The sequence below is a fragment of the Pithys albifrons genome, chromosome 3, assembly GCF_047495875.1.
Source record: "Pithys albifrons albifrons isolate INPA30051 chromosome 3, PitAlb_v1, whole genome shotgun sequence".
Lineage (NCBI taxonomy): Eukaryota > Metazoa > Chordata > Aves > Passeriformes > Thamnophilidae > Pithys > Pithys albifrons.
Genome location: NC_092460.1, coordinates 55780261 through 55796898, shown reverse-complemented (window position 1 = coordinate 55796898; position 16638 = coordinate 55780261). Strand labels below are relative to the sequence as shown.

The following is a 16638-nucleotide window of genomic DNA, read 5'->3' as shown; positions in this document are numbered from 1 at the left end:
ATTACGTAGCCTCATCCCAAGGCCAGTATCTGTACTGAGTTGCTGTGATTATTGAGTCACATAGGAACTTCATTCAAAAGATGTCCTACTTTATCTTTTTGCTCTCTCTTTCCACCTCCATCTGGCAGCTCAGAAAGAGATTCAGTTTTCTTTTCTCCTTGTAATTTGCTGTAGATCATAGACTTTGTGTAGTAACACCAATGATTGACATCTGTGTTTCAATGTTTGTCTGTTTTCTTTTTCCTCCAGCATTAAAGTTAGAAATGTGCTAAATGATACGCAAATGACATTTTCTCTCCCACCAACACGTAAAGAGGCCAAAAGTATATGTATACAGGCTAATGAGAAAAAGTGTTCACCACCAATGACCCTGCATTATGTTTCACTGCCAGCATGTTCTAGAATCACACCAAATACCTCCTGGATCAGGTAAATTTTGTCTTTCTATACCTTTTTTGTATTTAGTCAAATGCAGTTGCACTGAGCCAATATGAACCTTCTTCCTTGGACAGATGCTGGTGACACATTTGGAAGACTGCTGTAACCTGTTGTAGAGGATGAACTTACACCCATGAACTGGTTTAACAGATAATTTAATTTGATAACTGCAAGATGGATTCTGTGTTTGCAGGATTTTGTGAACTTCTTCCTGCTCACCCCAGGTCTCCTTTATAGAAGTCAAAAATAGTCTATCCAGACTAAAGCTGAATCCAAAATATGGGTAGTATGCATAACTTAACTCCAATTAACTTTGATTTCTTTATACTAATATACCCTTCATCTGCAACACAGTTATAAAATTTCAGTGAAATAAAGTGAAAATATCTCCCTGCAGTGAAACTTGCAGACTTTATGACGAGTCTCCCTAAAGCCAAAAGAGCCCTTTTCAAGCCTCTGCTGTGTTCTGTGGGAGACTCACAGATCTGGTGAAAGACTTACAGGGTGGTTTTTAAGATATTTTCAGCACAGCTTTCCACCTGTCCCTCTGCCTGCAGTTTTTACCCGCTTTCAGATTCTTTATCTGATATCTTGTCATCAAGTGTGGATTTAAGGTAATGAGTTGGGCTGACAGCTGCAGCAGCTGAGCAGCCAGGATGCATGCCCCCCATCTCCAGGTGAGAGGCAGCTCAGGCAGCTGGAAATTAATAATACCTTAAACCACTCCAACTGTGTTCAGCAGAGATTGTGAGCCAGAGCTCTCAGACATAAGCACCATTGTGTGTGCTGAGACAGATGGTCTGAACACTGCCAAGAATGTTTCTTGTGAGGTGCCTGGCATGATCTGGTTGTCCTGAAGAAGGCAAGAATTAAGCATAGGCAGAGCTGTGCTGGGGCAGTGAAATACCATGATGCTCTTTCTGCAAGAATATTAAATCATGGTCTAGTTCTTTGACTGCATGAATAGGAAACAAAGTGAAGAGTCCCTGAAGAGGAGTATACGTGTATATGCAATCAAGTCATTTGCCTTTGAGGTAGCAAAAGTATTTACCATTACATTATGAGGAAAGAGTAGAAGTGCACTGTATAGCTCAAATTATCTTGTCCTGCAGTTTGACTTTATTGTCTGTTACCAAAGAAAAATGCACATAGGCTGTTTATTCGTAGCTAAAGTCTTAATGCAGAACTTGTCTGTAGGAACACAGTAATATGAACTTGCTTTTTTTTCTGTTTTTGCAGTGGCGGTCGCAAAATTACTACAACCGGTAGAAATTTTAATGTGGTAGACAGTGTGATTATTTCAGATGATCAGAGATCAAACCTCACAGTAAGTCTAAATCTGCTTTATAATACCAAATAGAAGTCTTGATGGATTTGATTTTGTTCTTATGGTTTGTGAAGATCTCAATAATTTCCAAACACTTGCAGGCACGTATCAGTCACCCTACTGAAATAAATATAACCACTTATAAGATTACAGTTGCACACATTCTTAGTACAAAATCATGGATACTCATAAGCTACTCTCTGCACAATCCTCTGAGCCTTTTTTTTATGGTCTAGAGAGTTGTTCCAAATCTGTCCTTTTTTGAGTCGCCCCAATCTCCACATACGGGTCTGTTGGAAGAGGGTGTGCTATACTTCTAACAGGTTCTGTGCTGAGAACTCAAATGGTGCCACTGCCTCAACAAGGGGCAGCAGACTGGCGCTGATGTTGGGATGAAACCTTTCCTCCAAGTATGTAAGGAGGTAGGCATCTTGTTAATCCTTGCAGCACAGAGACCAAAACACAACAGCATCACCCAGTGGAGTAAACAGTGACCCAATGCAATGACTGTAGCAACCCCACTGTCACTGGAGTTAAGTTGGAAAGGGCAAATGCCCAGGCATGCTGGAGAGCTTGTCTTGCTCTTGTCACCTGCATTGAGGGGAAGGAAGGAGAAATGGCTGTCAAAATTCCTGTCTCACTCACTGCAGGAAATAGTCACCTTAGCACTGTGCAATCAGCCTTAAAGCAGTATGCAGAGTGTGTATAAATGTGTCTAAAGGTAGACACGAGCTCAACACAGAAATTTTCCTGGGTGCTCTTCATGCAGCCCTGATCACAGAGAAGAGGTTTAGCAGGTATCTGTGAAGTCAGGAAGACATTAAAATGAGTTTTGAGTGCCTCTGTTTGTAATTGTACCCACTGCTGAGTAATTACTGACTGTTACAACTTTGCTGCTGTGTTTCTAGGTCCCTAGGTGTCCTGGCAATGCATCTGAATATCATTACTTAACGCCAAGCCTGAGCCATGCAACAGAGGGTAAAGTTGTTGATATGATGTTAAAAGTAGATACAACCTTTATACCGTGTGTCAAATTGCACTATCACCCTGACCCAGTGTTCATTAACTACCAGTTGCACACTGAACTGGATCCTGATCTGGAATTAAAAATATATGTAAGTTTGAAAGTACTACAATTCCATATTTTAAATAGTTTTTTGGGGGTAATGTTTTTCCTACTGTATTTAGTGACTGTTTATTGTCTTCACTTTTTTCTCTCTAGAAAGAAAATGATAACTTGAATATTTCTAAAGCTGAGGTAGAGGTTTATCTGTTGTATATGAGTGGTGCAGAGACCAAAAAGATATTGTTCAGTGTCCAAAATATTACCAAAAAACCAGACCGTAGCACCATACTGTGCAAATTCAAAAGGGAAGGAACAGACAAGATTGACTTTTCCACAGTGAAAGTTTTTGTAAGTAGAATTCCATTTTATTGCAATTCAACAATGTTTGAATGTTTATATAAGTGAAGTAAAATGTGTCCTTAATGATTTCATCATGAATGTTCTTTATTGAGGGAGAAACTGGATGCATTTTCTTCTCTCTTGGTACTTGGTAGTACAGTTTTGTTCCTCCTACCTAAGCCTGGCTAGCTTAGGTACCACTGGCAATCCTTAGTTCATTGTCTGTCTGGTTGCTGCAGCAGTGTCAGAGGTAGGCTTTGCAGTCCAAGCTGAGCTCACTGCTGCTGAGCTCTGCCTGCAGCACAGACATCATTCAAACAGCATCACTGTCTCCAGGAGAACCCCTCATCTTAGATCTGTAAGAAACCTGCTTCTGCAGTGTGGCCATGAGCAGAAGGACTGTGTCTTTCCAGTCACTTTTTCTTACTGAAGTATACAAGGATCTGTCTCAAGGATCACCACTGAGACAGAAAAGAAGGCATTTCTGGATGAAAAAGGGGATGAAGTTCAGTGTACACTGGGAAAGCTCAAATGCTTTGAGCACATGGCACAAAGCCAAGCCTAAATATAAGAACATTAGCATGGATGTCAAAGCTAAATTGCAGCTTAAGATATTTGTTCCATGAATAAGGTGAAGATACAGATTTTTTTAAATGCAGTCATCACCATTTATGAGGGAGAAAAATGATGCCAGACTCTTACTGCAATGTGTGGTGGTATAAAACTGAAATAACTCTATTGACTTCAAAGGCATATGGCTCATAGTAAAGATTAACAAACCTATTCTTGATTTTGTATCACTGTTAACTGATCGCCCATCTGTGGATCCTGCCGTCTGAGCCAGTTATGGCATGGAAAAGCTTTTCTGAGTTTGGTGTTGCATTTAAATATTAATGTTGCCTTGCCATATCACATGCTCATCCTGCAAATTTCATAGGAGTGACTGTCATAGAAAGGTCACCACTTCACGAAGGCAAATCAAATGCAGGAGTTATCTTGTAACATTTCACTTCTAGTACCTTAAAAATTGTTTTTTCCAACGTCAAGAAAAATTTAAAAGTAGTAAATTGTCATGTTTTTTTAAATATAAAAAATAGATCATCATAGAAGAAGTAGGGCCACTGAAGAAAGAGTAAGATGGGTATAAAAGATAAGTTTGGCTCAAGAATAAATGTATCTCTTGCCTTAGTTTTCTGGAAGAAAGAGGATATTGAGTGTGAGTTCAAAGACAGATTAATCAGTCTGAATGGAGTTGTCAGAGAATAAAATGCCATTTGTGTGACAGAAGCAAGATTCAGATAGATCAAGGCGCTCAAGACAGCAGGAACAGGATCATTCCTATCACAGCACTGAGGAAGAACTGACACATGGTATTGTAGGCTAAGTAGGAAAGATTTTATATATAACTGCAGTCAGAAGACATACTGTATGACTGGAGAGCAGCAAATATAAACCCCCTATTTTAAATAAAATAAAATATACCCCACCAAAAATCTAGGCAAATGCGGGCTTGTTGATTTAATCTGTGTAAAATTTTATAATGTATTTTGAATGAGAGACTTATGAAAGACCTGGAGGTAACTGGAAAACAGAATAATTGTCATCTTCTTTTTAATGAGAGGCGATCATGCTAGATATCTTTATTTTGTAATATGAGTGATTTCCTCAGCAACAAAAAAAGCAGTGGATCACATGTACCTAGAAGTCACTCAGTGATTATGAAGATGGCAGGCATTAGAAAAACCCAGATGCTGTGTATGGGGAGCTGACTCTGGGCAGTGTTGATGGTCATACATATATTACTTAATATCACTGGTGACTTGAACACAAAAATAAGGCATGCATGAATAACATTTGCTGATGACATAAAGCTCAGAGGCATTACCAGTCCAGGGAAGGTTTTATAATGTCATGCGGAAAAATGAACTTAATTTAGAAATAGGAATTGGATTAATTCAGGTGTATCTTATTTAGTCTGTGATTCAAAAAGAAGATAAAAGATAAGGAAAGAAATGGGGCCACTGGCTAGGAAGGTTATGGTCAAGATTAAAGATAATCTAAACATGAGCAAAAAATTAAATGAATGCTATGTCTCAGTTTTCAGTAAACAAAGATGAGTAACAGAAATTTCTGCTTTAGCAATCCTTCAGTTGGACATGAGTGGAGAAAAGCTGGTGTATTAGCCACAGGATGGTTGATGTATTTAGCCACCAGTGCATTTCAGCCTTGGAAAAGGCAAATGGAATCCTAGGAAGGCTCAGACCAAAAGAACTTTGTATAGGAACTGTGAAAACATGGAAACATCAGAGGCAAAGAAACATTTGGTGAAGAAAATAGATCTGCTTTGTCTTCTGTTCTTTATAGCCCCAGAAATAAGGCTGCATCCTTCCAGCCCTGTGGGGTTTTTTTGCTTGCTTGTGTCTGTGTAGCTGTGATGTGACTATGCAGTTGGCAGGCTGCAGCTGCCCTGGCTGCTCACCTCCTGTGACAAGCCAGTGATTGCAATCACCAGATCTCTGCCTCCCCTGCTGTAACCCAAAATAATTTCAACTCAATCCTCCTTTTCAATTATCTCAGGCTCATTTCTATCCTTGGCACTTGGTGGTATTCTTTTTATGTGTCAGAGCATATTTTTATGTCTAGTCTGTTTATGGTCTTAGCTACCCTTTATTTATGTGCTTTCACAGTCCTCTTTGAGATCCTCCTTTGTGAAATTTCTTCTGCCATAATTATCAGTGGTGAATGCCACAGTTTGGCATCTGGCAGACTTCAGCACTTTCATGTATTCCTGAGAATTAATGCCTGTCCTGCCTCTGACAAGCCCACTGGCTGTTGGAGGATGTTGTAAATGTATTCTATGCTGCATTTTTAAGGACCTTCAGGAACACTATACATCTTACAGAAAGAAGTTGAAACTTCTGCAAAGAAATAGGGAAGAGGGCTGTGGGCCAGGTGTCTTACGAATAACTTTACTTCCCTCATTCTTGCATGAGTCTTACCTTACTTTTCTGCTCAGCAGAGTAACGCTGTGAGTGCAAAGGAATGTTTTAACTATTAACACTTGCCAGCCTTGCTTCAAAATGCCAGAATGTTTAGCAGTGATTTTGAAGTGCATGAGCCACTTGGCCAGCTGGAGGCCAGATCTTGCCATTCATTTGAGGCCTCTAGTTTGCAACAAGAGCATGACAAAATTTGATGCTGCATAAGGACCTCCAGATTTTTATCATCACTGCTCTGTTATGCTGCTTAAACATCAACTACAGTAGAAGTTAATTTTGTGTTGGTTGACGTATGTTTTCCTGAGTTGCTGCTGTCTTCCCAGTAATGTACTGTGGTCCTTATGTGCTTTAAATACTTCTTTTCAAATACATTAAATGTCATTTTAAGCTCTGATATAATAACTGTTCTCTATTAACACAGCCATTACTTTTCTCCAGGTCAAATTAGGAAATTTTGAGCATGAAGTCAAACCAACATCATCATACATATATTTATATGTTCTTATTTTGCTACCTATTGTAGTGGGTGTCATTATAGGTAAGTACAATTACGTATTTTCAGGTTTTGATTTGCTGAAGGCTGTAATCATGGCATAGACACATGTATGTACTCACACACGTCTGGAACTGTCACAGTCTGGTGGATTTACCCTGTTCCAAATAAGAGTGGACAAAGTTAACTCTGTTCTGGTGGTGAAGTCCATCCTGTCAGACTTCAGCACATTACAAGACAATAGTTCTGTATTCTGCTGGGATTATTCACTATCCCTGTGTCACAGCTCAGTCTCTTCCAGCTGTCGGAGCTGGGCTACCCTCCTGTCGCTAGGGCAGATGTTCCCTAACAAACCGCTTCTCCTCAGGTAGTGTTTGTGGTGTTTCTGCTAAGTCTCATTTGGATCATTCATAAGCTTGTGAATTGTTACTAGACTGAGGGAGGTAAATAGTTATCCCTTTCTGGCTTTGGTGCTCCCTTTTTTTTGGTATGTTTTTACTCTATTATATATTTGATAAATTTCCATTTATTTTAATAAGATTAGGTGTTTGTTCTTTTGGTTGGTTGATCTTTTTTTTTCTAAAGTTCATTTTTCAAAGGAACCATATCTCATGCTTTTATGCTCTCAAAATAAGCTTTAGAGAAGTTAACGATTTAGAAGTTGATTTCCTGTTCAAAACTACTTTTTTCCCTGTTTAATCAGTGCTCCCTTAAGTAGGTTGCTATCAGTAAAAGTGGTTGTTAGATTCTTTGTCTCACTGTGCAGATTCTATACAGCAGAGTGTGTTGTACTTTCAAATAAAGTTGGATTGACAATTCTAAGACTTTGTTAAAAGGAATGATTTTTGCTAAGCATTGGGGCACAGATCCGGATAACTAGGGCTCATGGGTACTAGCACAGTGACAACAGTGAAACACTAATCCTCCTGGAGAGTGCAAGTGTATGTTAATCTTTCTGTTTCTTAAAATCATGTCTTGTATGGGGTTTTTTGTTCTGCCCTTTCTGTATTCATAATTTTTTTTTCTTCCTTTTTAGCGGCATTCATAGTTACTAGATACAAATCAAAAGAGTTAACTCGTAAACAGAGTCAGCAACTTGAACTGCTGGAATATGAGATTCGTAAGGAAATACGCGAAGGTAGGTCTAAAGAGCTTTGCAGAGCTTACATACAGCATAATTTCTGAACTGAACCTGTCAGGAAGGTCACATTATATAAACATTTTCATATTGTAGCTGTTGAGTATTTTTGTGTTGGATCAGTGTTCCTCTTTAATAGTGTGTGCACTGCAGTAGCAGATAGCACTGAGCTGATAGGATTGTATGTAGTATTTCCTTCAACAAAACTGGGGAAAAAAATGGATTGCTACTTTCTGCTCATAAGAGCTTCAGCTATAAAAACAATCCTTCTTCCCTGAAAACTGTTTTATAAGGCACATCTATTGGGGCCAAGCTATATTTGTGAAGATGATTTTATGTCAACTAAACTAACTCTCTGGGTGGGGCGGGGGGTGCTTTTTCAGGATTTGCTGAACTGCAGATGGATGAGTTAGACGTGGTGGATAGTTTTGGAACCGTTCCCTTCCTTGACTACAAACACTTTGCTCTTAGAACTTTCTTTCCAGAGGTAAATGTTTACAAGTATTTCGGTTGTCAGCCTTGATTAATATAAAAACGTCTAGGAAGCTCAGGATCAAATAACTAAAGAAAATCCTACGCAGTAATTTCACATTGTTTTCACAAGAAACTTTTCTTAAAAATTACCCAAGAACGCTTAAGGCTGTACAATTTTATATTTAAGCAGCCTTTATGCTGTAGATAAAGCAACATTCTTGAATTTTCAAGGGTTGTGTGTGCATCCATTTCTTTTTGTCCAGCCTCACTCAGCTCCTTGCCTTTCAGACCATCCTATCTAAGCTATAATTTATCCATTGCTCTTTTCACTCCCATGCTTTCACTTGCCATGCTATAGCCAATTAGAGTAACAGTCAGGCTAGCTAACATGCTAGCTAACATCATGACACTTCCTAATTAGACTGATGAAGAAATTGTGCTGACTTTCTACGCCAAGGTGCTGACAGAAATGGTAAGATGTTGATTCAAAGGGATGCAGGTCAAGTGCTCAGAAATTCCTTAAGTACTTGCAGTGTCCGCTTTAGTGGTGGATATTTTCAGTGTTCATTGGATCAGTTTGTGCCACTGCATCAGAGATCCACATGCCTTCTTTTGAATATTTTATGTTTCTTACTGTTTTTTGGGGGGTTTTTTTGCATATGTTGCACATTACGATGCTGATAAGTACCTTTGCCACAACTTTCAAAATTGTATCATTATGTTAACCAGAGTTTACTATTTACCTAATTGACACAAGCTGTGATCTCAGGTAGTGATATTTTTCTGTATAACTGACTAATGAGTAGAAACCCTTGCAAAGTTTAGTGCCTAACTTGCGTATGTGAATTGTCTACTAGTCTTCCTGTGTTATTCATCACTGCTGTGGCCAAGTCCTGCAGTCTTGTCTGCACACTGCTTCACTTTATGGCCATTTTTGCTCCCAGTAAAAGCTCATTGTGATAAAGTTAAACATTTGTGATAGTGCAGAATCCCTGTTGTTTTTTGCGCAACACCGAATAGCAGATACTAAGGCAGAATAATATTTAGCCATTACATATGCAAACCTCTTGTATACTTTGAGTCCAGTTCTCACACTAAAGGACACTATGAATGTCCCTTCTGGTACTACTGTGATGCCTCCAGTCTCATTTATAAGAGGTCACCAGGTCATTTGAAGAAAGTAGATTAAGGCAACGTTACTTTCTGCATCTCTTTCCTTTCTGTTTGTTCTGTTGTCAGACATATTAATAATAAAATAGCATTTTTATTTTTAAGAATATATCTTTTCCCAGTGGTAGTGCCCTGTCAAAACAGTAATAATCTGTAGTAGCTGTCTCATTGGAAATGCTGTGCTTTAGGTAATAAAAAGTAAAGAAAAAGGCACAAAGTCTACCACTCTGCAGTATTCTGTAAAGTCACAAAGGGAAGGACTTCGGTTTTACCTTGGCAAGTCTCATGCCACTGCACATTCTAGAAATTATTCCAATTGGATTTTGTCTCAGTTTGGAATACTGATACCACAAAGATACACTTGCTACTATTAGGTCTCTACAAACATGTGGTGTCAGGCAAGTTATTTAATGTGTTGTGTACCAATTTTCTCTCCTAAGTACTTACTGTTTACATTGCGGGAGTGTCCAAACATGCCTCGTGCTGTATGAATGTGGTAGGAAAGCAGTGTTCCACTAAACAAACATTACAGATGAGCAGAAAGACCGATGGTGTAGAGATTGCAACTCAGTGGCAGAAGGGTTGACATAAGGGTCAAAGTGAAAAACCACCACTTCCTTCAGTAACCTCATGTGTCTGAGTCATGTCCATGTTGTAGTCTTTCTGCCTTCCAGTGTGTTTAATGAGCTTTGTTACATCAACCCTAAGCTGTTTAAACATGGAAATCAAAGCTGTTCACTGAGCATCTTCTGTAGTCAGTGCAGAGATGGGCAGCTCAAGAAAGTGAGTAATCCCATTTGTCTGAGACATCTCTCTCAAGATGGGACAAGTTTAGGCTTGAAGAGGGAGTAAGATGCATAAAATTAAGGGTGATGGACTCCATCTTCGTTTTGAGACTCTGCTTCCCGCTGCTTCAATTTTTTGTATTTAATCTGTCTTGATGGCTTTTAGTTTTTTGCTTAATGCATTTAGATGTAAAATGGATATTATACATACTCTTAAAATGTTCTTGATGTTCAGCCTGGTTCTTGCTTTACTTGTTAAATTTCTATTATTATTTCTATTTTTCATCAATTTCACACATTGTTTGGTTTAATGCTGCCATGCTTGTTCCCTGTTCACAAGCATTTTAAACCCTTAATATGGTTCTGTTTTCTTAACTCTGTGTGTGTGTTTTATTGGTAGTTGACGTAAGGGTTGCTGAGGATGTTCTGGGAAAATGGGAATAGTCAGTGGAGAAAGAGGAAGAAGAGTATGGTAGGGGAGAAGAGAAGAGAAGGAATGAGGAAAGGGAGAGATGAAAAGTCAGATAAGTAGATGAAAGGTCAGATGTGAGATGGCAGTGTGCGCTCACAGCCTAGAAAGTCAGTCGTATCCTGGGCAGCATCAAAAAGAAGTGCGGGCAGTGGTTGAGGAAGGTGATTCTCCCTCTCTACCCCTGTGAGGCCCCACCAGGAGTACTGCATCCAGCTCTGGGAGCCCCAGCACAAGAAAGATGTGGGCCTGTTACAGGAGATCCAGGGGACTGTCATGGAAATGGTCAGAAGGTTAAGACATCTCTCCTATGTCTGAGTTGAGAGGTTGTTCAGCGTTTAGAAAGGAAGGCTCTGGGAGACCTCATTGCAGCCTTTCAATAAAAAGCAAGCTGATAAGAAAGATGGAAACGGACTTTTTACCAGGGCCTATTGTGACAGAACAAGGGGCACTGGTTTTAAACTGAAAGAACATAAATTGGACATAAGGAAGAAATTTTTAATGATGAGGGTGATGAGACACTGGAACTGATTGCCCAGAGCAGTTGTAGATGCGCCATCCCTCAAAGTGTTCAAAGCCAGGCTGGATGGGGATTTAAGCAACCTGGTCCAGTGGAAAGTGGTCCTGCCCATGGTAGTGGGGTTGGAACTAAATGGTCATTCAGGTCCCTTCTAAACCAAACCATTGGATGAATCTAAAGGAAACTAGGGGCTGCCAGCATCACAGATAAAGCAGGGGACAGTAATTGATACTGGTGTAAATTCTGTGTTCAAGAGGCATTGACAAGGTATTTGACAACTGGGGGCTTCCCTTTGTAAGAGAGCTTTTGCCTAGGACTGAATATGGGGAGGCACCTGTGCCTCTCTGGAGACAGACAGCATGGACCTCCTGGAGAGTTCATTAGTGAACATTCATACAGTGCCTTGAAATGAATGGAGGCAGATGAGCTCAAGTGTCACTGTTACGGAAATGGTGTATACTGAAGGCTATCATTGCCATCCAAGAAGGATGCAACCTGCAGCACCCCTTGCAAGCCACCACATTTGAGGATGAGGGTAATAAAACAGCTCTTCCTGTGCAGCATTAGTTGATTGCTGGGCTAGTGTGGCTCAGCAGCATCAAGTAACACACTCAGGAATACTGAAGTCAATACCAAGTCATCTTTGAGAGTTCACTTTTCAGTGAACTGAGGCAGCACTTTTGCAGAAGTTACTGTGTAGGGGTTTTATATTGTCTCTGCTTTAGAATCCAGCATTTCCATTGTTTTATTTCAAGTAGTATCAGGAATGCACTTGGCATGTTTGACATACATGTGTTAGAGACTTTTGGTATACTTAAGAGTGATAAATATCCCCTTATATTTTAGTCAGGAGGCTTTGCATCCATCTTCAGTGAAGAAATGCCACAGGTAAGTTGATGTAGTGTGATATGCCATAATTAATAATTTTTATTTTCAAAAGTGATTGTATCCCTTCTCCCGTTCTTGTTCTAAACACATCAGCTTGTATTTTCAGTATGTTCCCCTCCCCTCCATAAGGAGAGTTACATGAATTTATATATAAAAAAATTTGAAATGTAAGATGCTGTTACCCAATGTATATTATGACTTACTGAAATAAAATAAAGGGAATCCAGTCATCCAGTTAGGCAAACCTAACTCTTGGCACTATTGGCATTAGTTTGTATATATGGCAGTAAATATGTGCTCTGTATGTCTGTTCTCTGTGTTGTACACAAACTCAAATGCCTTTTCAGTAAACTCCTGAGACTATTAAATAAATGCAAAATTCCCACTGATTTGAATGAGGTCAGGATCTTATCCCATATGTTTCTTACCATTTTTCTGAGCATTAAGAATCCATCATAGCAAATCTACAGTTTGCTTATTTTTGTTTAACTGTTCCAGACCAGAGACCAAACGAGCAAGGATGAAAGCTTCAACATGTTGCATGCTTTAATTTGTAACAAGAACTTTCTTGTTACTCTCATTCACACCCTTGAAAAGCAGAAAAATTTCTCTGTGAAAGACAGGTATAGTATGATTATGCTTATCATCTTCAAGACAAAGAATTAGCAGGAAAAAACAACATGGATTGTAGCACACAAATGTAATTTCTACTACTTGCAAAGCAAGCTTGCAGTACCCCAGAGTATTTTTCCTTCCTCTCCATCTGCACACACTGAGGAAATAAAAACATTGCCATTAAAACAAACCATTAAAGAGAAATTGGAATGTTAGTACATGTAAACAAAGAAGTAAAGGAGCAGGGAATATCACTTCAAAACTGTAAACACTTTCTGTGTTAGATCAACAGTTCTACAGTTTAGAATATTCTGTCACTGAAGCAGGTGTTGTTCTGTAGAATTAACTTTAGAGGCACAAATTCTGTGTGTAAGAAATAATCACAAGAGCAGATGGACTTGCATTTTTTATATTTTTGTAGAGAACAGTGGACAATTTCTGTGCCTGAGAAGGAAAAATTTAGAATATGAACTGGACTAATGTTTGTTTCATTTATTTAGTATGACTGGGAAGAGATATTCCAAAATTACAGCTTTTTATTTTTTATTCTTTTTTCTTTTTTTTTTTTTTTTAACAGGTGCCTGTTTGCATCCTTCTTGACTATTGCACTGCAAACTAAACTGGTTTATCTGACCCATATTTTGGAAGTTTTGACAAGGGACTTGATGGAGCAATCAAGCAACATACAGCCTAAGCTCCTGCTCAGACGAACCGAATCTGTGGTAGAAAAATTGCTGACCAACTGGATGTCCGTTTGCCTTTCTGGATTTCTCCGGGTAGGTGTACATCTTCACTGTTTAAGATACATGAAGAATTTCCTTAATTGATTTTTTCCATAGGAACTGTTAGAGGGATCAGTTTAAAGCATTTAATCTAACATTTAACATTATTGGTGTGCACACTTCTAGTTTTAGGTGACTTAGCTGGTTGTCATCAATAGGATGCAGGAAAAGAGTGCATCTCCAGGTGATGGTCATGTCATTTATTTAGCCAAGATTTGGGTAATTTTGTAATTCTAGCATATCCTTTTTTCATGTCAGACATTATTTCAGCCCAGTGAGATGTGCTGTTATCACACTAAAAGACTGACACACTTGTGTGAATGTACTTTTCTATGCAAGTTGTTGGAAAGCTACCACAGAGATTTAAGGAATACTGTCCTCTGGAAAACTGAACTTTCCAAACTCTTCAACCTCCAAGCAGTATTGCAGATTTCACAACCAAATGACTTGAAATTGAAACAAAATAAGCATTTTGTTTCATTTTACTGTTTGTTTATTCAAGTCCACTTGGTAGCACTTTGTTCTTGGTTTCAGTGCTTGGTTACGCTTCCTGTCTCATCAATGTGATGATATTGCACTGATGGTATCAATCTCATCAGTCCTCACGTTCTTACAGCAGCAGAATTGTTTGAGGCTCAGCAGCTCACACCGGTTTGCTGAAACCACCGGAGAGTGCCAAGGAACTGTCAGAGATACATTCTTGATACACCAGTCCTCTCTGAGAGCTGTGCTAGAGAGATTCCTTAGACAGGCTGCAGCAGTGGAGACAAAGATACACGCATCCTTTCTCAGGTGCTGTCCTGAAGATTGGGGTTTAGGCAGGAGAGGAAAGGCCCAGGTTCACTTCCTCTTTTGCTGATACACCAGTGTATGTCCCACCATCTTGGTCACAAGGCTTTTTCTCAGGAACAACAAGGGGAGACACCAATTCAAACGGAATTTTAGTTGTTAGCTTGTTTTCTCATAGAACAGAAAATGGTAGAAATAGCTCAAGTATGCATGTGAAGATGTGCATATCTCACGTCCCACCCACTCTTTGGGGGAACTAGGAAGTGTCTGCCAGGTGCAGTAGGAGCAGCTTGTCTGTAGTGTGCTTGTGCACAGCAAGGAGTTGTGAGCTATCTTGCCACACACTCCAGCTGTCGCTTGCTATTTGCATGAGACTTTCACACTGAAAAGCAGAGGATGGAGGTTAAACAAATAACTAGATAAATCTGCTCAGAGGTATTTTTTCTAATTGCGAGGTAACAAGTTAGTTAAAAAGAAATGACATTTTTTACACTTGATTTTTTTCTAGTTATTCACACTCATTTAATGACTACAAAAATAAACATGTTTCTTGCCTTCTTTTCATTCCCTAGGAGACAATTGGTGAACCTTTCTATTTGCTAGTGACAACCCTCAATCAGAGGATAAACAAAGGACCTGTTGATGCCATAACTTGCAAAGCCCTGTACACGCTTAACGAAGATTGGCTGCTGTGGCAAGTGTCTGAATTCAAAACAGTGGTATGTTTGCCAGCTTGCATTCCCTCCAAACACAGACGACTATAATCTTTTCTCTGTTTCCAGGAAGCTAAATTAAGGCTCTTAGACACTAAGGTGATGGTTAAGAACCCAGATAGTAAATTATTATTGCTGACAGTTTCAAAACACAATAGAGTTTAACCCTCAGGTATTTCACTAGTATATATTTCACAAATAGCTCTCACTCCTCACTTCACAGCATGCATTAATCGCCAAAGATTAGGTTTAATGAAGTCTTAGGGTATTAAAAAATCCTTCTTATTTTAAAGTGTACTACAAAAATATAAGCATGTTTAGAATTTAAACTAAATTATGTTTTACCAATGAATGAAAGAATGGAATGCAGATGTTTTATTTTTCTGTTGTGTTTACTTGTGGCAGGTCTTCAGGCAGCAATAATGTGCTGTAGATTTCCGTGTTACTTGTACCAAATTACCTTTAAATTAGCAAGGCTACAGCATGATGGATTTTACTCAGTTGCATGGTTTAAAACAAGGTGTCTGGGAAGTCTAACTTATTTTCTGAACTTTACCATAGTTTTTTTGCCTTTCTCAAAGCAACTAAAAATACTCTCTATTATACAGTTACACCCAGACTTCTTCGAAAGTTGGAGTTACTGATTGTCATTCTGACGCTGAGATGAGAAGGGATAGCAAGATTATTGTAATTTGGACCGTGTGAAAAGAGTGAATTTTGGAGCAGGAGGTCTGAAAAAGGTTTTCAGAATAACCAGAACAGTGTTTTGCTCCCTAATTTCCAAGTGATTTTGTGTCTGAGAACTTAAAAATGTGCATTTCCAGTCATTTACATAGATTCCTTGCTTCGTAACTCCTGATTTCTGTTGTAGTTACCATACTTAATTAGGAGTATAGAAGTGCAATTAAAGAGCAGGCTTCAGCCCTTGACAGCAGTAGCTGCCAGGTAGCAACAGCAATGGCAAGGACACTGCAAGTGCTGGTGGCTTTGAAGGAGAGTTGAGTCATTTTCAGAGCCTGTATCCTGAGTCTCAGGTAGGGCTGAAGCTGTTTTGCAGCAAGAACCTGGAGATCCTAAGATGCCATATACTAGAGTAGACTACATGATCCTGAAAATTTGGCTCGTCAGCAGTCCATTGGATTTAGCTCACCTGGTCACACGGGAAACTCACTGAAATGACAACATTGATGTGGATCATTTCTGAATTATTTTCTGCTCCAAGCTCTCAAACTGATAAAGTTATAGTCAAATCTTGTTCTTAAAAAGCTGTTGTTTGAAGCTTCATTTGAAGGTACTTGAAGCTAAGTTACCACATTTGGAAAGAAAGTTTGTGACTGAAAATTAAATGCATACATAATACAAGATCTTTGGTCCCTTTGTTTGTGTGCTGCGTTCTGGTATGCATTTCAGATCCAGAGTAAGTTTGAACATACTGCTGTATGTAGCCATAGGATACAAAACCCAGCAGTGATGCAGAGCAACAATTTTCAAGCAAGCTCAATATGTCTGTTACTAGTACACTGCACAGAAACATCTGGTCCTGTGGAATTGATTGACTTTTCTTATTTATAGCACAAATTCAAATTGAGAGACCCTTGGGGGGATAGCTGACTCTGAAACTTCTGAACAACCT

General features: G+C 39.1%; 1 protein-coding gene across 1 annotated transcript in view; it reads left to right on the top strand.

Moving 5' to 3' along the window:
- PLXNC1 (plexin C1) overlaps positions 1–16638 on the top strand; it is a 71404-nt gene that overhangs the window by 31223 nt on the left and 23543 nt on the right. The window contains exons 11-21 of the mRNA XM_071552082.1: positions 250–429; positions 1678–1765; positions 2674–2880; positions 2988–3179; positions 6608–6707; positions 7699–7800; positions 8184–8287; positions 12065–12106; positions 12605–12729; positions 13299–13497; positions 14865–15011. Coding sequence (XP_071408183.1) covers positions 250–429; positions 1678–1765; positions 2674–2880; positions 2988–3179; positions 6608–6707; positions 7699–7800; positions 8184–8287; positions 12065–12106; positions 12605–12729; positions 13299–13497; positions 14865–15011 — 1486 coding nt within the window. The remainder of the gene's footprint in view (positions 1–249; positions 430–1677; positions 1766–2673; positions 2881–2987; positions 3180–6607; positions 6708–7698; positions 7801–8183; positions 8288–12064; positions 12107–12604; positions 12730–13298; positions 13498–14864; positions 15012–16638) is intronic.